We start from the raw sequence: 22,669 nt of genomic DNA on the forward strand, positions 1-22,669 counted from the left end.
CGGCTCTGGGATTGGTTCCCACTGGGTCGCGGCCCCGCCCGGCTAGGCAGGGGTCCCGAAGCTCCAGCCCGCTGGGCCCCAACCCGGAAATGCGGCTCGGGGGCGCCGACGGGGTTGAATAGGGCCGCGGCTGTGAAACAGCGAGCATGGCCAATGGGTACACGCGGCGGCGGCGGATTGGCGGAAGTTCCGCCCAGCGTGGCGCGGGGGCGGGGCGGTGCCGGGGGCGGCGAGCGGCGGGGCGGGCGCAGGATGAGGGCAGCCATTGCTGGAGGTCCGCCGCGGGGAGGACGACGCTGAAGGGCCGCGGAGCCGCGCAGCGCTGCAGCGGAGTGCCGGAGCCGGCGCAGGGTCCATGGCCAGGACGACCAGCCAGCTGGTGAGTGCGCTCGCGGCAACCCGGGCTCACCAGACTATCATCCCTCCGAGAACCGCGGCCGCTCGGGCCCGGTGAGGCGCGGCGGCCCGTGATTCCGAGGGCCGGGTGGCGTCTCACCTGGCTGGGTCCGGGCAGCAAGGAGAAGGACCGTGGGCACCGTGCGGGCGCCGCGCAGCCACCGAGGGAGCGCGGTCCCCGGGAGGCGGGCGCCGGCCCGCCGGGGGCGCTGACAGGCACGCGGAGGGCGGGGGAAGCCCTAGAAATGTCACGGGCTCGCCGCGGTTCGAGTGTTTGGAAAGTTTGTTTTCGGCGCGGCCTGGAGCCGAGCCTCCGGCGTTACCTTCCGTGCTGTCTGCGGAGGAGCCCTCCTGGGGCTGCACCAGGAACGGGGTCCCGGTGCCCCTGCCCGCAGCAGAAGTAGGAGTGCGAGCTCTTGCTCAAAGGATCTGATGCTCCGAGCCTCCCAGGTTCCCGGTTCGCGTGGAGTGGGGACGCTTTCCCGACCCGACGGGTGCTTCTCCTGCCTGGAGTCCGCGCTCCGCCCGGCACAGGCACCGTTGTTGTGGGAAGTCCCTGGGAGCTGGGCTGGAACCTACCGCCAGGGGAACGGGAGCGTGACAGGGAGGACGGATTTTAGGGGGAAAGAAAAAGAAAACGCACTTGTTGAGTTAAATGTTTGACTAAAAGTATCGCTAGTGGCTCTGTATTTTGTCTCTGTCGCTGAAAGTCTCCCTAGTGCTTTTATGTTTTTTCTCTGCTAAGTCTACACCCTTGGGAAAGGGTTTAAGGATTTATACCTTGTGTGCAAATGTGAAGTGGATGATGGAAGAATGTCTAGACAGCTTGTCAAGTTTGGTTCAAAAAGCAGATCCCTTAAATGAAGGAAGACCTGGGAAATGTATTTGACTGCTCATCTTATGGGGAGGAGGGCACCTTTGGGAATCTGATGGTAGGTGTGTGACGTCTCCTGAGAAGAACGCATGCCACACCGAGTTTTGTAGTGACTTCAGGAAGCTCTTGACCCCTCTGCAGCTCACTCGTGGACTTCGTGTTAAGAATACTCGGCTTTGTAGAGATGGGTGAGAATCCAGAGTCTAAGAGCGGGAGGACCTGTTCTGTTGAGGGAAAAGGTGAAAGGCGAAAGGGATGTCTTTGGTTATTGCGACATGTGGTGCCTGGGCTGACACACAACGACGCAATTTAGGACGCTTGGCAAACCGCAGTGGAGGCTGACTGACGATAATCCTGGATTTTGTAAAATGGATTTTTGCACAGCGATGCGGTTGCAGTCCGAGGTGTGTACGTTATGGCATCCATCGGAAGAATAAAAGCGTGTTTTCTTTGTGTCTGTAGTTCCTCGTGATGGACTTTAGACAGACATCTGCAGATTTCTTTGCACAAGGCAGCTTTTTGGTTCAAAAACGGTGGAATCCACGAGAAGAAATGAAGTGCCGAAAAGGTTAGCTCTCTGGTCAGGAAGTGATAGGAATGAGATTTTTGTGTAAGGAGCTAGGTTCCTTCACGTGTGCGTATGTCTGTGCAAATGCGCCCCATTTCCGGTCAGTAATGGCAGAGACGCCTCCAATGTTGGATTTTTCACACGAGGACAGATAGATTGACACGTGTCAAGTGAGTTTGCTGTTCAAGCTGGGAATTTTAAGATGAGAATCCCCTGTCGGGATGATTCCTCTTCCCATTTTTTGAAGCGTGTACAGCCAACAGGGGGAGCACTTGGAGTTGCGAGTCTGAAGATAGTCTGGCCCAGCTTCACAGTCAGGTGTGTCCTATGCTGTAGTACCACTGATGGAGCTCTTCCGTCAAGGCAGGCACTGGGCTAGCTAGCTCACACGTGTTGCTTGGTTTTCTCAGCAGTATTGCGAGGTAGGTGGTGTTCCTATTGTACAGGTGTGGAAACTGAGGTGCAGAGAGGCTAAATACTTCTCTGGTAAACGGCGCTCATCTGAGGATGGCAGAGTCCCGGGTGCCACCCTGCCCCTCACGTGAGGAGGGAGGACCTGCTGGGCAGCTCAGTGCAGCACTCAGTCTAAAGAAGTCCTCAGTGCGCTGCCCAGGAGGTCATGCCTGAATGTCCTGACTGTGCTGGAGGCAAGAGGGACATTGTCGGATGGAAGGACAGCACATTTACTTCTTTGGGCAGATAGCTGAACTCTGAGCCCTGGAGCCTGTGGCAGCCTCACTGTCAGAACGCAGCTGTTTGGAAAGAGACTCTGGTTCATCCTCATTTGAGGGCTGATATTCTGAATGGGTGAGGCTTGGAATCTTCCCTTTGTAAAATGAACTGTGGGCACTGGCCCAGTGGCTCAGTGAATAAAACATTGACTATGTGCCAAGACCCTCTGTTACAGTACGTAGGAGAAGCAATCAGTGAGTGCACAATAGAATGGAATAACTAAGTGAAACAATGAATTGATACTTCTCTCTCCTTTCTCTCTCCTTCCTTCCTCCCTCCCTTCCTCCCTCCCTCCTTCGCTCCCTCCCTCGCCCTCCCCTCCCCCAAATCATGGAAAAATCAAATGAAAAAAAGAACCGCACCTGACCAGGCAGTGGCGCAGTGAATAGAGCATTGGCCTGGGACACTGAGGACCCAGGTTTAAAACCCTAGGGTCTCTGGCTTGAGTGTAGGCTCATCCAGCTTGTGCATAGGGTCACCAACTTGAGCGTGGTCACTGGCTTGAGCGAAGCATCACTGGTTTGGCTGGACCCCCAGTCAAAGCACATATGAGAAAGCAATCAATGAACAACTATGTGGCCGCAAGGAAGATATGATGCTTCCCATCTCTCTTCCTTTCTGTCTGTCTGGCTCTCTCTCTCTCTAAAAATAAAAGAAAGAACTGTGTAATGATTCTGTTAATTGTAAAATTGGCGAATAGGCAAAGTCCTCCCTGTAACTCTAGGGTGGCTGCGAGTTTGCAGCAGTGGTTATTACTGAGAGCATGTAGTGGGGAAAGCTGAGAACATGGAAACGGGTTTTCCCTGGCTGGGCTGCTCATTTTCCTGGAATGTCATTCAGATATGCCAAAGTTATGGGTTCGATCCCTGGTCAAGGCACATGGAAGAATCAATCAATGAATGCGTAAATAAGTGGAACAGCAAATATCTCTCTCTGTCCCTCTCCTCTTCCCCCTGCCCTCTCTCTTTTGCTCTCTTCTTCGCTCTAAAATACTACTACTACTACTAATAAATAAAAACACTAAAAAGGAGGCCCTGGCCAAGTGGCTCAGTGGATGAAGCATCGACCTGGTATGCTAGAGGTTGAGTTTTGGACACCTTTCGCCCTTTATTCCAGGCACATACTAGAAGCTATCAATGAGTACACAACTAAATGGAACTAAGTGAAACAATGAGTTGATGCTTCTCTTCCCTTCGCCTTTTCTTTTTTCTTTTCTCTTTCCCTCTTCTTCCCTCCCTCCCTCTTTCTCTTGCCCTATCTCTGATCAATAGAAAAGGTTTTCTTTTAATGAAAAAAGAAATGGGTTTGACTTTCACTCTCTGTTTTGGGTAGCTTCTGCTCATGTGGTCTCATGTACTGGGAGGTATTTCTGTCCCCATGATGCCCTTCAGCGAGGTGAGGTGCCCCTGCTAATAAGAGGTGGAAGTTTAGGTTTATACTCTTTGGACGTGAGTTTCATAAGAGGGGTCACAGCAGCATCCTGTAGAGATGTGGGGCCTGAAAGAAAGGAGGCTTGGGGCAGTTAGTTAAAGCAGATCTGGGCCTCTAGGCTGCCTTTAACACAATTAGGGGCAGAGGAAGAGTTTTCTCCTGGGGTGTTTCCCTTGAGTTTGTGCCCTTGTCCTGACCACCTGATGCGAGGTTTGAGTGCATGTAGGGCAAGTGCATGGTGACCTGGAAAGTACTGCAAAATGGGTTGGGGTGGTCAGCAAGGTCTGTTCCTTCTGAGGGGATGGTGTGTGGAGAACCTTCTGGCTACTCCACTGTGCCCTGTTCTAAGGGGGTGCATTCTGTGGAAATGGACTTTGACTAGAGCAAGGAGCCAGTGCTGAGGACGCTTGGTGCAAAAGTGACTTTCTGCAGATGCGAGAACTAGGGCTGATGTGTGCCAGCTCTGTGTGCCTGCCCTTGTAATGACAGATGGCCGTAGGGGTGTGGAGCGCAGTTGTTTTGAAGGCAAGTTCAAAGGGCAGATCACTGGGGAGGAAGTGCTAGTGTGGAAACTGTTAAGTTTTGGACAAGTATCATTCAGACCTTTTCAGTAGTGCAGTCTTCTGTAACCAGACAGCATTCTTTACTTGTTTGCTGTGACACCAGGGCCTCAAGAAAATTGTATTTGAGTGTCAAGAAACAGTTGTGTATCATCACTAGCTGAGTCAACACAACAGGCAGGTGTGGGTTCTCAAGAGTAGTGGAGAATGTGTCCTGATGCTGGTGTATTAGAGGAAAAAGGCCTGTTGGATCATGATGGTTCTTGGAGTCTGTTCAGTGCTTGATGCTGGTTACCTTTATTTGGTTGCACAAAGTCTGTTTCCATCTTCTAAGTCTAGGAAATTTTTCTGATTTAAGCTGAAATTTTTTTTTTTTTTTTTGTATTTTTCTGAAGCTGGAAACGGGGAGAGACAGTCAGACAGACTCCCGCATGCGCCCAACCGGGATCCACCCGGCACGCCCACCAGGGGGCGATGCTCTGCCCCTCCGGGGCGTCGCTCTGCTGCGACCAGAGCCACTCTAGCGCCTGGGGCAGAGGCCAAGGAGCCATCCCCAGCGCCCGGGCCATCCCTGCTCCAATGGAGCCTCGGCTGTGGGCTGTGGGAGGGGAAGAGAGAGATAGAGAGGAAGGAGGGGGTGGGGGTGGAGAAGCAACTGGGCGCTTCTCCTATGTGCCCTGGCCGGGAATCGAACCTGTGTCCCCTGCACGCCAGGCCGACGCTCTACCGCTGAGCCAACCGGCCAGGGCCTTAAGCTGAAATATTTACTCCAAGAAATTTCAGGTTGTTTTGCCTGTGTTGGGGAGATAGTTCATTCCAAAGGATTTACATGTAAGGGCTCCAAATCCCTTAGCAGAGCAACCAAGTCAGATTTCGGTGTAAGTAACTGGGTTTCACAGAGGCCCACAGAAGCAGAAACTGACCGCACTGCAAACTGTGTGTGAGAAAAGATGGACAGGTCCGACTCTCCTGCATGAGAGCTGTGGATGTGAGGGCCACAGGGCCTCGTCCTCAAGCGTTTACCAGGTTAATGCCCCACATGGCCATGACCGGGCACGTAGGCCACAGAAGAACAAACAAGTGTGCTTTCTTCTGGAGTGTTGCCAAGGGGCCTGGTGAAGGTGGACGCATAGTTGCTAATGGCCCAGTGACCTCCTGAGTCCACAGACAGTCCACATGGCCTCTGTACCAGGCACTGGGCTTTAAATCACCTTCAGCCTGCAGGGAATCGAAATATTTACAGGCGTGGTTTGAAGAAACGTCTGGATGCCAAGAAGTTCTTTCCGGAGGTCCTTGTTCTTTGCATGTTTGTGGAGCTGGTGGCGGGCCTGCCCACACAGGAGAGGCTGATGAGAGGCTGTGTGCAGAGGACTGTGTGTGTGTGTGTGTTTGTCTGCAATATTACAGTCAGCGTTCATCCGGCTGAAAGCATAGCTTTTACAATGAATCCATTGTTAACGTTTCATTCTCCAACCTGTTTTTCTATTTTGGAATTAATTTTACTGCAGCAGGAATTGTATCTCAAAGTGACAGCTGTGTATATTGGATGCTAGCAGGGAAGGCTGATAAGATTCACAGAGAAGCCTGACCAGGTGGTGGCGCGGTGGATAGAGCGTCAGACTGGGATGCGGAGGACCCAGGTTCAAGACTGCAAGGTTCAGCTTGGACCCAGGGTCGCTGGCTCAAGCAAGGGGTTACTCAGTCTGCTGTAGCCCCATGGTCAAGGCATATATGAGAAAGCAATCAATGAACAACTAAGGTGTCGCAACGAAAAACTAATGATTGATGCTTCTCATCTCTCTCCGTTCCTGTCTGTCTGTCCCTATCTGTCCCTCTCTCTGACTCTCACTCTGTTTCTGTAAAAAAAATATAAATAAATAAATAAAAGCTGCTGGGGGGAAAAAAAGGATTCACAGAGAAGCTCGAAGCCTCACTGAAATTTCTTGAAGTGCTTTGACTGCAGTGGAAACCTGTGGGTAAAGAGTCTCGCAGTTAAGCTTTCTGTTTCCCTCCCTGTTTCTGGGAGGGTTGGGAGGACAGCCTGCAGCAGACCTGGGAGCTCTGTGCGGCGGGTGGCCAGGAAGAAGATTGTATCTAGCAGTCCTTGCTCTTGAACCCCATCTGAAGTATGGTGTGTGTGCTGGATTGTAGCATGGCTGTGGGTGCTGTCCTGCAGTAAGGGATGTCTGGAGGGGGGCAGCCACACTGCATGTGCATCCGATACTCTGACCTGGTAGGGCCGAGAACATTGACACAGGCTCTTCCTAGTTCCCCCTTTCCTCGTGAGGGAGGAAGTAGGGTTAGGGTTAGAGTTTGCTGGCGGGTCCACAGGTTCCAGCGCTCTTGTGACTTTCTGAGCCTCTCCTGGCTTGTCACTTTGCTTCCCCTTGGTAAGGGTCCCTCTCAGACCCCCCTGCTGTGTGGCATCTGTTCCCAGCTTGCTCAGACAGGGCAGTGTCCATGAAATTCTCAACTGCCAGCTTCTCTCTAGGCCCGCCCTTTTAGCCTGAAGAAATTCTCCTTAGTGGAACCCCCCACAAAGCTGGCTGGGAAACCTTTTCTGACCAATCACTATATGACCCCCATACTAGGTCTGCACCAGGTTTTTGTGATGTATTGAGTGTTGTGTTTCTCTAAGATGGGTTCTGGACCTTGCTATGTTATGTTTCTAAACCTTGAGTTTCTAGATGACTTCTGTTACTTTTTCTCACGCTTTCTGCTCCAGGCTCTGTTGTCTGGTCTTCTTCTGATGTGTTTGTCGTGCGCTTGTTAATCGTACCATTTTTGCTGTTTATTAACAGAACCTTGTCTGCATCCTGCATGTACCTTCTGACTCCCCTGCATGAGAGCTGTGTATGTGTGAGGGGTACAAGGCCTCATTCTAAAGCATTTACCAGGTTAATGCCCAACATAAAGGCATTCCAACGTAGGAAGAAGTCAGAGGGTTAAAAACATGGGTGCCTTTTCCACTTCATTGTTTAAAGAAATAAAAATTTTTTCTAAGGAAATATAATTTAAAAGGGGGTAAGTCTTTTTTCTGTATGTACATTATCTGACCCTTGAGAGCTTATATGTTAAGCTGTTGGTTTGTTTCTTTCTTTTTTTTTTTTTTGTATTTTTTTTTTCTGAAGCTGGAAACGGGGAGAGACAGTCAGACAGACTCCTGCATGCGCCCGACCGGGATCCACCCAGCACGCCCACCAGGGGGCGACACTCTGCCCACCAGGGAGTGATGCTCTGCCCCTCCGGGGCTTAGCTCTGTCGCGACCAGAGCCACTCTAGCGCCTGGGGCAAAGACCAAGGAGCCTCCCCAGTGCCCGGGCCATTTTTGCTCCAATGGAGCCTTGGCTGCGGGAGGGGGAGAGAGAGACAGAGAGGAAGGAGAGGGGGAGGGGTGGAGAAGCAGATGGGCGCTTCTCTTGTGTGCCCTGGCCAGGAATCGAACCTGGGACTTCTGCACACCAGGCCGACGCTCTACCACTGAGCCAACCAGCCAGGGCCGGTTTCTTTCTATTTTAAAAAAAATTTTTAAATGTCTTTATTTTAAGATTTTATTTATTCATTTTAGAGAGAAAAGAATAAAAGAGAGAGAGGTAGAAGGGGAGGGAAGTAGCAAGAAGCATCAACTCCCATATGTGCCTTGACCAGGCAAACCCGGGGTTTCAAACCGGCGACCTCAGTGTTCCAGATTGATGCTTTATCTACTGTACCACCACACGGTAAGGCTTAAAGCCATTGGTTCCTTTTTATACTGAAGCCCTTCCTGGGAAGTCTTGGCAATCAAATGTTGGGCTGAATCTGGTTTATCCAGCCTGACCTGTGGTGGCGCAGTGGATAAAGTGTCGGCCTGGAATGCTGAGGTCACCGGTTCAAAACCCCGGGCTTGCCTGGTCAAGGCACATATGGGAGTTGATGCTTCCTGCTCCTTTCCCCACCCCCCATTCTATCTCTTTCCTCTCTCTCTCTCTAAAAATGAACAAAATCTAAAAAAAAAAATCTGGTTTATCCAATTGTTAGGAACAAGCCAACAGTATCCTAGGCTGAAGCTCTCCATGTTGGCACTGCTATCATGTTGGATGAGGCCTGCCTTGGACTACTGTCCTCACATCCCAGGACCCCGAGTACCTAACCCGCAGAGGGGCCAGTGTTAGTGATGTGAACCCTACATAGGATCAGCCCCTCGCAAGACAATTGTTTTCTCAATGGGAGGACTGGTTCTTGAAGATCTCTGATGATCAAGATCACCCTAGCAATCTGTTCACCGGAAGCCAAGCTGCTTTTCCCTGGCAACAGAGGGAGCTGGGGAAATGGCCCTTCTGATGTTTGGTCCCTTTGACACACCTCTCTGCCATTTGTTTTTTTGTTTGTTTGTTTGTTTGTTTGTTTGTTTTTTTATGTGCCTTGACCGCAGGCCTTCAGCAGACCAAGTAACCTCTTGCTCGAGCCAGCGACCTTGGGTCCAAGCCAGTGAGCTTTGTTCAAATCAGATGAGGCTGTGCTCAAGCTGGCGACCTCGGGGTCTCGAACCTGGGTCTTCCGCATTCCAGTCCGACGCTCTATCCACTGCGCCACCGCCTGGTCAGGCCCTCTCTGCCATTAGGGGAAGGTCAGTGAGGGCTTTCCCCAGGCCTCAGCTTTGCTCTAATTTCTGAGTGTCCCGTCCCAAGGGGAGCATGTGCTCCATGGGTGAGTACAGCCACATAGAGCACCGTGGCTATGCCCCCCAGGTATCAGAGGCTCCAGGTGCCAGAGATGCCACCCTCCAGAAATGGTTTGCAGCTGGTGGTCGTGGGGGAACCCCAGGACTCTTTCTCTGAGTAGTCCACCTTTTCTCCAGGTTTCACGCCATGCACCTGTGCACAGATACACCGTGAGTGAGCATAGTGGGCCAGAGCACCATCAGCATAGGAGGAGGGCGGGCTTGGATGGGAGCGTTAGACCCAGCGTGTGCCGCCATTGGCTGTCCAGTGGTGCTGCATGGACTTCTCCTTTGGGAAAGGATTGGAGCAGCCCCGTCTTTGGCAAAGCTGCCCAAATACTGGCTCTGCTCAGCCAGTTCTTAGGTTCTGGAAAGCCTCAGCATCCAGACTCTGGGGAAGCAGGTAAGTCAGCAAGCTAACTTCTTTATCAAGCTACAAAGCTTGATAACTGCTCATTTCCAAGGTCTTGTTGTTTTTAACGTGCTTCCTTCTTGGGGGAAGCACTTAACCATTCTGCATTTTTCTCTCCAGGCGCCTGTGACTTAGGCTGGACAGGCCGCTGAGAGAATAAGCGGTTTCCTCTGTGCACAGTCTCAGAAACGTAGCATTTACTGCCCTTTTTTTTTCATCGATAACTCATTTTTTTTTCTTTCTGCAGTTTGCATTTTCTTTCATGTTTTTTTCCCCCTATTTGGTCAGGTTATAAGTACATAGCTTATTCTATACATTTTTAAAGTTAAAGAAGTGCATCTAAAGACAGATTTTTTTGGTGTGAATACATTTTATTCTCATTCTTTAAAAAAAAAAAATCAAAGCTCATACTTTAAATGCCCTCTCTTTCTGTTTTTTTCTTCCTTTTTTTAGATCTTAGAAAACTTTTTGCCCTGGCCGGTTGGCTCGGTGGTAGAGCGTCGTCCTGGCGTGCAGAAGTCCCGGGTTCGATTCCCGGCCGGGGCACACTGAAGAAGCGCCCATCTGCTTCTCCACCCCTCCCCCTCTCCTTCCTCTCTGTCTCTCTCTTCCCCTCCCGCAGCAAGGCTCCATTGGAGCAAAGATGGCCCGGGTGCTGGGGATGGCTCCTTGGCCTCTGCCCCAGGCGCTAGAGTGGCTCTGGTTGCGACATATCAATGCCCCGGAGGGGCAGAGCATTGCCCCCTGGTGGGCAGAGCGTTGCCCCCTGGTGGGCGTGCCGGGTGGATCCTGGTCGGGCGCATGTGGGAGTCTTGTCTATCCCCGTTTCCAGCTTCAGAAAAATACAAAAAAACAAAACAAAACAAAACCTTTTCATCCCAGAAGCTGTTGTCACTGAGCTTTGTGTCCCTGGGCTGGAGGGCGGTGATGATGGGCTGGTGGTACGTTAGAAGAGGTGTGAGCAGAATAGGGCTCCATGCTCCTGGCCTGAAGGAACCCTGGGTGAAAAGGACTGAATCTGCAGCTTAGTGGATGGGGGCAGCCTGCATGTGTTCCCGCTTCTCTGAGCCCCACCAACCACCGCCCTCCTCCAGGGGCTGAATGGAAGCCGTCCACAGCATGGCCATTGCAAATGGTGCCTGAAGAGGGGAGGGCAGTTTCCTGAAGAGTGCTGGCTGGCCTTTGTGGGGGCTGCTCCCAAGAGGCACCAGAAGCCCAGACCTAGAGTGCATCTGGCACCCAGGAGGCTGGGGTACCCATAAGGCAGAGGAGCCAGACGTGGCCAAGTGCTGTGCCAGTGCGAGGAGGGAGGCAGTGGGCGTGCTTGGACGACCAGGCAGGCTGTGCTTGGCTGGTGCTCGCACAGGGAGACTGCTGTACACAAACATGGAGGCCTTTTGGAGAATGCGAGCTAAAGGAGGTGGTGGGGCTAGGGAATTTATAGTAAACTTCTGTGTTCGCTTTTTTCCCCTTTTTTTTCAAGTGTACTATTTTCCTCCAGTGGCCCTATGTTTTTGTTTTTGTTGTGTTTTTTTTTTACAAGGACATAGAGAGGGATAGACAGGGACAGACAGACAGGAATGGAGAGAGATGAGAAGCATCAATCATCAGTTTTTCATTGCGACACCTTAGTTGTTCATTGCTTGCTTTCTCATATGTACCTTGACCATGGGCCTTCAACAGACTAACTCCTTGCTCGAGCCAGCGACCTTGGGTCCAAGCTGGTAAGCTTTGCTCAAACCAGATGAGCCTGTGCTCAAGCTGGCGACCTCGGGGTCTTGAACCTGGGTCCTCCATATCCCAGTCCGACGCTCCATCCACTGCACCACTGCCTGGTCAGGCAGCCCTATGTGTTTTTTTTTGTTTGTTTTTTTAATATTTTATTTATTGATTTTTAGAGAGAGGGGAGAGAGAGAGAGAGAAAGGGGAGGAGCAGGAAGCATCAACTCCCATATGTGCCTTAACCAGGCAAGCCCAGGGTTTCGAACCAGCAACCTCAATGGTCCAGGTCAACGCTTTATCCCACTGCACCACCACAGGTCAGGCCAGCCCTATGGTTTTTTGTTTTTATTTATTTATTTATTTATTTATTTTTTTTTTTTACAGAGACAGTGAGTCAGAGAGAGGGATAGACAGGGACAGACAGACAGGAACGGAGAGATGAGAAGCATCAATCATTAGTTTTTTGTTGCGTGTTGCAATACCTTAGTTGTTCATTGATTGCTTTCTCATATGTGCCTTGACCGTGGGCCTTCAGCAGACCAAGTAACCCCTTGCTTGAGCCAGGGGCCTTGGGCTCAAGCTGGTGACCTCGGGGTCTCGAACCTGGGTCTTCCGCATCCCAGTCCGATGCTCTATCCACTGCGCCACTGCCTGGTCAGGCCAGCCCTATGTTTTTCAAGGTGGTGTTGAGCTGTGACTCTGAGTCAGGTTTTTAATGACACAGGATGTTTTCAGATCCATTAAGTTTGCTCAGGACTATCAAAATAGCCTCCAAACTTATTTTTACAATAAACTTGATTTTGGAATAATTTTAGGTGTTTAGGAAAGTTGCAAAGACAGCGCAGAGTTCCCATAATATCTATCACCCCACTTTGCCTCACCGTAAGTCTTTATAGCCATGCCACATCTGTCAAAACCAAGAAATGGACCTGGGAACCACTATTAACTGAACTGCAAACCTGTCTGGGATTGCGTCAGTGTCCCCCGTGTCCTCTTTCTGTTCCAGGATCCCATCCAGGGTCCGCATTGTCTTTAGTCCTGCCCTTTGGTCTTCTCTGGTCTAGGACAGTTTCAGACCTTCCTTGTTTTTCATGAAGGCAATGCTTTGGAAGAGTAATGAATGGGTATTTCGTGGACTGTGCCTCAGTTTGGGTTTGTGTGATGTGTTTTGGTGATAAGGCTGAGGTTATGGGCTCAGAAAGAACCCCATGGAGGTGCATGCCCCTGGTGCATGCTGTCAGGGGTATCGTAAGCCCACTGACTGTCATTGTAGAGGTGAAATAAGCTTAGTGCTGATTGACTGGAATTAGGCCCAGGGCCCAGCCCTGCTCTCTAATATGTGCTGTTGCTGGTCATGGCATGACTACAGTATTTTTATTTCGGAAGGACCTTAATGATCATTACCCTGTTGAATTCTTCCATTTTCTAGATGAAGACACTTGGGACCCGAAGGGCTGCAAACTTAGATGTACCTGGTCAGAACCTGCATGGGGCCTAGGCACCTGTCTGCTCTGGCCACTTTCTGCAGATGGGGACACTCCTGGACACTCTGCAAGGACAGATGTTCCCAGGTGCAGAGTGGGTCTGAACTCACTGATGGAACTGGTTTCCAATCAGAGGTGTGCCACGTCCCTCTGGAGCACGTGCTTGTGATCCCATCAGCATTTGTGTGACCTGCAGCTCAGGGCTGTGGACTGGGTCTCTTGGCGCTTTATCTGCAAGCAAGAGGATGGATTTGTGTCCTGGTTCTTTGTGAAAGTAGGTGGTGGGTTCTAACTCTTTTCTTTTAGGTGAAGCTACAGTGTTATTTATGATCTAAGGACCTTGTCTCAAGTCACAGACTAAGCTGTGGGTTGTTACTTTGAGGCTTTTAGATTGAACCAAGAGCAGAATGTGGAGCTTCTTATAGCCAGAATTCAGAAGATAGGCAGTTCTGGAAAGTCATGAGCTTGGTTTGTTTTCCCACCCACCATCCGATTTGCCCCTCCAATCTCCTGTACAACCACAGCAAAAGCAAGACAGGAAGGTGGGATTTGGTAGGAAGAAAGATGGGCACTGATGCGAAGGGAAAGAAAGCACTTTGAATAAAATGATGGTGATGGCTCTTGGCACTGGGTGGATAGTCCTCAGGGTGTTAAGGGCTCATCCCGGGACTCTGGCCTCTCTGCAAGCATGTGTCAGGTGCTTGGAATTGGCCATGACAAGGCGAAATGTAGACCGGCCTGGCTGCCTGCCCTACTTTTCATCCTCCTCCTTTGCTTGTTTCGGTACGTGAAGTGAGAATTGGTGAGTGGTAGAGGTGTGGTTACATGTCATGCTAGGCACGATAGATCTTGCTCTGCATGCTGATGATGTTGGGAAGTTTTACTATGGGAGTTGGCCATTAAGACTGTGAAAAAGTCGCTCTGTGTGTTACTGGCCACTGTGGTTCCCAGTGAGAAACTATTCCAAGTTTGCAGATAAGGAACCAAGAAAGGAAAACATCTGTTAATGGTGCCTTTTCAGGTGTCTGGGTAGGCATTCTCCGTTAGAAATAAACTGGGGCTCTCTTCTGCATTGCAAACCATGGAAATTACACTGCTGAAGGGGTGCTCCTGCCCAGTGACATTTATTTATATGGCCAGTAGCATTCTGGGGTGCCTGGGGTTTTTGTTTGTTTTCTTGTTTCAAGGAGACAGAAGCCTCTGATTTTTATTTTTATTTTTTGTATTTTTCTGAAGTTGGAAACGGGGAGGCAGTCAGACAGACTCCTGCATGCGCCCAACTGGGATCCACCCAGCATGCCCACCAGGGGGCGATGCTCTGCCCATCTGGGGCATCGCTCCGCTGCAACCAGAGCCATTCTAGCCCCTGAGGCAGAGGCCACAGAGCCATCCTCAGCGCCTGGGCCAACTTTGCCCTGATGGAGCCTTGGCTGCGGGAGGGGAAGAGAGAAACAGAGAGGAAGGAGAAGGGGAGGGGTGGAGAAGCAGATGGGCGCTTCTCCTGTGTGCCCTGGCCAGGAATCGAACCCAAGACTCCTGCACGCCAGGCCGATGCTCCAACATTGAGCCAGCCAGCCAGGGCCGCCTCTGGTTTTTTTTTTTTTTGGTTTTTTTTTTTTTTTTTTGTATTTTTCTGAAGCTGGAAACGGGGAGAGACAGTCAGACAGACTCCCGCATGCACCCGGACCGGGATCCACCCGGCACGCCCACCAGGGGCAACGCTCTGCCCACCAGGGGGTGATGCTCTGCCCCTCCGGGGCGTTGCTCTGCCGCACCCAGAGCCACTCCAGCGCCTGGGGCAGAGGCCAAGGAGTGCCCAGCGCCCGGGCCATCCTTGTTCCAATGGAGCCTCGGCCGCGGGAGGGGAAGAGAGAGACAGAGAGGAAGGAGGGGGTGGGGGTGGAGAAGCAAATGGGCGCCTCTCCTATGTGCCCTGGCCGGGAATTGAACCCGGGTCCCCTGCATGCCAGGCCGATGCTCTACCGCTGAGCCAACCGGCCAGGGCCAATACTTTTTTTTTTGAGAGAGAGAGGCAGGGAGAGAGAGACAGAAAGACAGACAGGAACATCAAGCTGTTCCTGTATGTGACCCAACTGGGGAATCAAACCAACAACCTTCGTGCTTTGGCACAATGCTCCAACCAACCAATGTTCCAATCAACTGAGCATCCAGCCAGGGCTGGCTCAATTTCTATTGATTATTATACAGAGGAAGGGGAAGAGTGTGGGGGGGAAGGAAGCATTTGTTGTTCCACTCAGTAGTGCATTTTTTTTTTAATTTTATTTATTCATTTTAGAGAGGAGAGAGAAGGAAGAAAGAGAGAGAGAGGAGAGAGAGACAGAGAGAGAAGGTGGGGAGGAGCTGGAAGCATCAACTCCCATATGTGCCTTGACCAGGCAAGCCCAGGGTTTTGAACCGGTGACCTCAGCATTTCCAGGTCGATGCTTTATCCCTGCGCCACCACAGGTCAGGCTCAGTTGTGCATTTTTTGGTTGCTTCCCGTATGTGTGCCCTGACCAGGTATCAGACCTGCAACCTTGTCATTTCAGTACAATGCTCTTAACCCAGTGAACTAACTGATCAGGGCAGTGGTTCTCAGTGTGTGGTTCGAGGACACTGGCACACCCTAGAAGATTTCCAGGTGCGCCCTATGGTATTCCAGAGAAATATGTGCCTGTTGAGGACCAAAAAACCAACAGGGTTTTTGGAGTTTAGATTTTTGGGGGACAGAAGTGTGGGGAATTGACTGTAAGCTGACAGTCTGCCCAATCCCCCTCCTCACTTTGCCTGATTAGGTTGCAAAAGGCTGTTAAACTGGGGTGCTGGATTGTTTACACTACCCCCCATTGTTACCTGGAAAGACGGGAGGCAAGTTTCTTTTATCCTTTATTTAGTGTAAAGTTAAGATAATATGTATGGTGGGGGTTTCTACACCCAACACAAGAGTAAAAAGAGAAGAATTCTTCAATGTATTGATGAGGAAATGAGAGTTTGCCTTTTAAATACATATATGCCCCAACATTGAAGAAATTGCTAGGACACATCAGGCTCATGTTTCTCAAAAACACAAGAATGAAAAAACTTAGCACATTTGCGCTGGGACCTGCCAAATTTACTAAATCTTACTAAGAATGAATCTATATAAATAAAAAGATAACTTTTTTGTCATTTTTTTATTTTTTAACCCCTCTTTTTTACAAATTCTAAAAAGCATAACTCAAAAAATGTAACATAAAAATGTTTTTAATGTCAGAATAAATTTAATTTTGTTGTATTTACTTTGTTTAATTACCATAAAAGCACACTTGGACTTTATGTATTTTTTCTTTAATATTTGACTTAATTATTATAACATATTTCTCAGAAATTTGTATATAGTACGCCTACAATTATTTGTAGGATTTTAAATGTGCCCCGACTTCAGAAAGTTTGAGAACCACTGGATCAGGGCCTGGGTCTTTTGTTTTGAGGGTTTGTTTGTTTTTTTGACAGAGAGAGAGTCAGAGAGAGGGATAGACAGGGGCAGACAGACAGGAACAGAGAGATGAGAAGCATTAATCATTAGTTTTTTGTTGTGCATTGCAACACCTTAATTGATCATTGATTGCCTTCTCATATGTGCCTTGACCACGGGCCTTCAGCAGACGGAGTAACCCCTTGCTTGAGCCAGCAACCTTGGGCTCAAGCTGGTGAGCTTTTGCTCAAACCATATGAGCCCTCGCTCCCCTCGCTGGAGCTGGTGACCTTGGGGTCTCGAACCTGGGTCTTCCGCATCCCAATCCGACACTCTATCCACTGCGCCACCACCGGTCAGGCTGTTTTGAGGGTTTTTAAAGATTGAGAGTTTGTGGGTGGTCTTAGGGGAAGATTCTAATAGAATATTCATCAGCTTTATGCTGATGTATCAAATGAGATTTTTCTTTTTCCCTTAACTTCTGTTGTTGGGTGTGGTTGATACAAATGGTATTAATTACATTTCTGCTGTCTCCCTGAGTAGGGTATTGAAGATTTACCCTTTGGGGAGGAGAAGTGTAAACTGTTTACACTTGGATAGAAGCTAGGATTTTGTGATTTACTAGATGGCTATAAATTGCTTGGCCATTTACCTGTCTGTCTCAGTTTCCCTCTTCCACTTGTCCTGGCTTACTGACCTGTGTCAGGAGGTACACAAGCCATGGGCTGGCAAGGACAGAGTGCAGCTTAGTCCACATGGAGGTTAAAGGACATAGGAGGGCACGGCAGAGCTAGTGTGTCAGCGTCAGCGAGGGGAAGGTGATGGGGCTTCTGCAGCAATCTGAGGAATGGGAAGCGCGAATGGTCCCCAGCCCAGCAGAGGGGAACCAGGGACTGGGAGGGGTGATAGAGGGATTGGTAGGGCTGGGACCCCAGAGAAAGGCTCTCATTGCATTGGAAGTGCCCACGTACTCTAGGTTTTATTTCACCTTTTGACCTTGTTATCTTGGAGACTGAAGGAAGTTAGTCCTATAAGGTGCTGGGGTTGGAAGCTGGAGAGCTGGAAAGAGGAGGAAACAGCTCAACACCTGCTGGCCTCACCACATCACTTATCAGATAAGCTATATTTGGTCAAGTTAGGTGTCCCTCAAATTCCTAAACTAGATCATGGGGGGAAATGTTTGGTGCATGAATGTAATTCCCAAGGAAAGGTTTGTATTTAAGCAGTACTTATATACTTTACATGACTTTAGATTAGAAACTTGGTTTTTCTTTTAGTTGTCAACTTTAATATGTTAAATTGTTAATTTTAGCAAAACAGAAAGCAAGAGGCTGTTGGTATTGTTTTCTGACTAATAATAGACTTTACTGAGTAAAGCTTTTTTTTTAATTATTATTATTTTTTTACAGAGACAGAGAAAGTCAGAGAGAGGGATAGATAGGGACAGACAGACAGGAACACAGAAAGATGAGAAGCATCAATCATCAGTTTTTCTTTGAGGCACCTTAGTTGTTCATTGATTGCTTTCTCATATGTGCCTTAACTGTGAGGTTACAGCAGACCAAGTAACCCCTTGTTCAAGCCAGCGACCTTGGGTCCAAGCTGGTGAGCTTTGCTCAAACCAGATGAGCCGCACTCAAGCTGGCGACCTCGGAGTCTCGAACCTGGGTCCTCTGCATCCCAGTCCGACACTCTATCTGCTGTGCCACCACCTGGTCAGGCATGAGTAAAGCTTTTAATGTGTATGGAATCTTAAGTATGTGGATTGAATTAATTATCTTTGAAGTGCTGCTGATTTTCCTGATGCAGCTCTAGGATGACATGCTTGAAAAGCAGTCGGATTTTTATGCCAGGCCCCTACTGATAGTCAGTGGTTTCTGCCCGTCACTTAGGATGTGTCTAAAATACTAGTTTAAAAAAAAAAATAAAAATAAATAAATAAATAAATAAATAAATAAAATAATACTAGTTTATTCATCTGCTCATTAGCGAATACTCCTTATCCATATGATTCCTTCCTGAATATAGAAACTGATGAACGTAGAAGGGAGTTCAAAAGGTCTGTGGGCCCCATGTCAGTGATATGGCCCCTCAGAGGGACCCGCCCATGAGGACCTCCTCTGCTGTTTCTGCTGTCCCTGCTTATGTCCGACTTTGTCCTTTGTCCTCTGCAGCTGTCAAGGTTAATAGTTACAGGGAATCAGCTGGATGATCTGTCTCTCCTTCACTCAGAGATCATCATGGTTTCCTTTCTGCCTTTTAACCAAATTGGGACCTCTGTTGTATACCTGACAGTTTTGTCTCCTGATGTTTTCCTTTCGCACTTGTGCACGGGCATTACTTTCACACTCCACAGTGCCTAGTACTTCTCTCCCTGGGTGAACCAGAGTAGTAGTCACTATCCTACAGGTGGACATTTACATAGGCCATTTCCAGTTGTTGGGAGTCATTATTTTTTTTTTAATTTTTATATATTTTTAATTAATTAATTTTTAGTGAGGAGGGGGAGGCAGAGAAACAGACTCCCGCATGTGCCCTGACCAGGATCCACCTGGCAAGCCCACTAGGGGGCAATGCTCTATTGCTCAGCAATGGAGCCACTTTTTAGCGCCTGAGGCAGAGGCCACGGGAGCCATCCTCAGCGCTAGCCAACTTGCTTGAACCAATCTAGCCATGGCTGTAGGAGGGTGAGGGTGGGGCTGGAGAAGCAGATGGTCGCTTCTCCTGTGTGTCCTAACCAGGAATCAAACCCAGGACATCCACATGCTGGGCCAACACTCTACCACTGAGACAACCAGCAAGGGCCTAAATTTTTATACAGTATATTTAATTTAGTGAGAGAGGAAGGGGGAGAAAGACAGGAACATTGAGCTGTTCCTGTATGTGCCCTGACCAGGGATCAAACCAGCAACCTCTGCACTTGCAAACAATGTTCTAACCAGCTGAGCCTCTGGCCAGAAAATGAGTCATTTCTTAATGAATGTTTTCTTTTTTTATTCTGTGAGAGGAAGGGAGGCAGAAACAGACTTCCCCATGCACCCTGACTAAGATCCACCTGGCAAGCCCACTAGGAGGTGATGCTCTGCCTATCTGTTGTGTTCTCCTGAGCTCTTCTTAGCACCTAAGGTGGAGGCCATGGAGCCATCCTCAGTGCCCGGGGCCAACTTGCTCCAGTTGAGCCATGGCTGCAGGAAGAGAGGGGGAGAGAGAGAGAGACAGAAAGATAGACAGACAAGCAAGGGGGGTGGTGGAGGAGAAGCAGATGGACATTTCTCCTGTGTGCCCTGACTGGGAATCGAACCCAGGACATCCACACACCAAGCTGATGCTCTACCACTGAGTCAACGGACCAGGGCCTGAATATTTTCTTATTTAAATCTTATTTTGAATTTTTTATTGTTTTGGCTAGATTCCATGTAGAGAAATATGCCGGGTCAGAAAGGCAAGAGCCTAAGGTATGATATGGTGGTGATTACTAAATGCTTCCTGGGAAGGTCCTGCCAATTTAGTTTAGGGCCCCTATTTCTCTGTCCCTGGCTGACACGGAGTATCAGCGTCACATGCACCCTCTACTAAGTGGTACTAACTGGGAAGGTTTGAGAGCCAGGAGTTTGAATAAGGCTTCACTGGTGGGCCTGGCACTATGGACAAGGACCTGTTCTGTTCCTCAGCGACCCCATCTGTGAAAAGAATGCCAGTGGTTTTCACACTAAAAATTGTTTTGAGGAATAACCGTGATAACACATGTAAAATGCTTAGAAAAGTGGATGGCAGACTATAAGCACTTACATGTTACTTACGATTTTTAGAAGGAGAGAAAATGGCGTTCATGAACTATTTTGAACAGTAGTCTTTAACATTGTCTCTATAAAGGGTGTATGTAACTATATGGAAAATTTTAAGTATGAACATAAAACAAACTTGCTTGTGCCCACCACCCTGCTTTAAATGTAGGATTTTGCTAAGTTCTTAGAAGTCCTCTGAGTGGCCATTCTAGTTGTAATCTTTTCCCCTCTGGTCCAGAGGTAGCCTTATACATCCTATGTTCATGTTAATCAAGTTTATGTTGTGTAAGGTATATTAGGCAGAGCTTAAGCACCCGTGCAGTGAAATCTTATATTCAGTGTTTCACGGTATGTTTGTGGTGACATACTTCCAGAGTTAATATTGATGGTGCAGGTTAGTAAAATGCACAGACGTGGCGTTTACCGAGTCCTGAGACCAGTTAAGCCTGAGGACTAGAGTTGAGGCTGCTGGCAGCCCAATATTGTGTACTCTGCCCACCTAGCCTGAGAGGCTCCAACGGGCTGGGGGGGAGAGCGGGAGGTCACATGAGGTGACACCTAGGGAGGGGCGCCCATTGAACACTTCTTCCTCCCTTCTTGTCCTTTGCCCACCCTGCTGTGTAGAACAGTAGAAGTAGTCTTAATCTGGTCTTCCTTTAAATCCAGCTAGCCTAGCCTGACTGGGCGGCGGCGCAGTGGATAGAGCGTCGTACTGGGATGCAGAGGACCCAGGTTCAAGACCCTGAGGTCGCCAGCTTGAGCGTGGGCTCATATGGTTTGAGCAAAAGCCCACCAGCTTGGACCCAAGGTCGCTGGCTCGAGCAAAGGGTTACTCGGTCTGCTGAAGGCCCATGGTCAAGGCACATATGAGAAAGCAATCAATGAACAACTAAGGTGTTGCAACGAAAAACTGATGATTGATGCTTCTCATCTCTCTCCCTTCCTGCCTTCCTGTCTGTCTGTCCCTTTCTATCCCTCTCTCTGACTCTATCTCTGTCTCTGACAAAAAAAAAAAAAAAAAACCAGCCAGCCACCTGGAACTTCAGCTCCTAAGTGTGGTTCTACACGGGTTAGGACAAGCTGCATTTTGCTGTGTTGTGCTGTGCAAGAGCATTTGGCTTTCTTATGTGTGCCAGCCCCCAGTCAGCTGTCAAAAGCCAAGGTGGACAGAGCATGTGGCATGGCACGGTTCATGTTAGGAGCACATGTAGGCAGGATCTCCACCCAAGAATCCCCTCCCACCACCTGTGCCAGTAAGTCACGCCCTGTCTTCCCTGTGAGTGCACTGCATACTTCATTCACAAGGTCCTTGTGTGTGTTTGTTTCTGGCGCCCAGCAGCACTCAGGCAGTGGATCGATGTTATCAACCTCATTTCATAGAAGAGTAAATTATGGGTCAGAGAGTGTGGCTCACCCCTGGGTATCCCCGGTGTCTGCTAAGTCACAGACCTGGAGCTGGGGCCCTCTGTTTTGCTGTTCCACCATAGTTCTTCATGGTGGAAGTCTGGGTGTGGGAGAGGCAGCGTGGTGACTGTCCCTACCTCGGACAGGTATTCTGTGCATGGCCTTGCTTTGTGAGATCTCCTGGAGTGAGAGGAGGTTCTTAGCAGAATGTTCTTTGCCGGTAAGCACAGCTGACCTGAGAGCAGAGTCCCTTTAAGGTTGAGCTGTTGGATTTGATGGCAACCTCCCACCCCTTTTACACACGTGCTGTTGGAAGGTGTCCCCTCTCTGTGCTGTGTTGGCAGTACCTGTCCCGGTTCCTTCAGAGCTCCAGAGCATACTTCACGAAGGCACCACTTAAAGGCAAGCTTGACTTAACTGAGTTTGGGATCCTTGCTCTTGCTGGCCAGAGCCTCAAGCTTTGTGGCAGCATCTTGACCACACAAGGCCCTGAGTTTGGTCTTTCGTCTCCTGGTGTGTTACAGGAGCTCGGCCTTTCTATATTGTTTTTTTCTGACAGAGTTAGAATTGGGCCTGGTAATACAGTATATACTTAAATCAGTTTTAGTTACAGAGGAATAAACAGCACTTAGAGAGGGGTCCAGGGGCTTTTTTTATGATTTGATGGCCCCTAATTAAAGAAACTTAGTGTCTGTGTCTTCCTTGTTATATCATTGTAAAAGTGTGCCTGGCCTGCGCCCTCTCAGCCTGAGTGCTTTTCATACATTTACTCATTGGAAATTGTCCTCATTCCTATTTTTTTTTTTTTTTAGATTTTTTTTTTATCTATTCATTTTAATTAGAGAGGGGGGGGAGAGAGAGAGGGAGAGATAGAGAGAGAACAGGAAGCATCAACTCCCATATGTGCCTTGACCAGGCAAGCCCAGGGTTTTGAACCGGCGACCTCAGCATTCCAGGTCGACGCTTTATCCACTGCGCCACCACAGGTCAGGCTCATTCCTGACTATTGAGGTAAAGGATCTGAGCCACAGAGAGGTGATAGCACTTGTTCTGAAACAGCTAGTGAGAAGCAGTGCTCAACCCCGCAGAGAGCGGGTTTTAACAGTCCTGTAGTAACCCTTTCTGCTTGTACCTGTAATTGTAATTGT

The 22,669-nt window shown here is 49.2% G+C and overlaps 1 protein-coding gene across 2 annotated transcripts in view; it reads left to right on the plus strand.

Annotated features, from left to right (window-relative positions):
• Window positions 1–240: 240 nt before the first annotated feature.
• The window catches only part of PDPK1 (3-phosphoinositide dependent protein kinase 1), a 79,283-nt gene continuing 56,854 nt past the window's right edge, over window positions 241–22,669 (plus strand). Inside the window, exon 1 of one of the 2 annotated variants that reach the window (XM_066275189.1) lies at window positions 241–379. In XM_066275189.1, coding sequence (XP_066131286.1) covers window positions 356–379 — 24 coding nt within the window. In that variant the 5' untranslated portion in view covers window positions 241–355. The remainder of the gene's footprint in view (window positions 380–22,669) is intronic. The other variant, XM_066275190.1, reaches the window with a different exon arrangement.

This window comes from Saccopteryx bilineata, chromosome 4, assembly GCF_036850765.1.
Source record: "Saccopteryx bilineata isolate mSacBil1 chromosome 4, mSacBil1_pri_phased_curated, whole genome shotgun sequence".
Classification (NCBI taxonomy): domain Eukaryota; kingdom Metazoa; phylum Chordata; class Mammalia; order Chiroptera; family Emballonuridae; genus Saccopteryx; species Saccopteryx bilineata.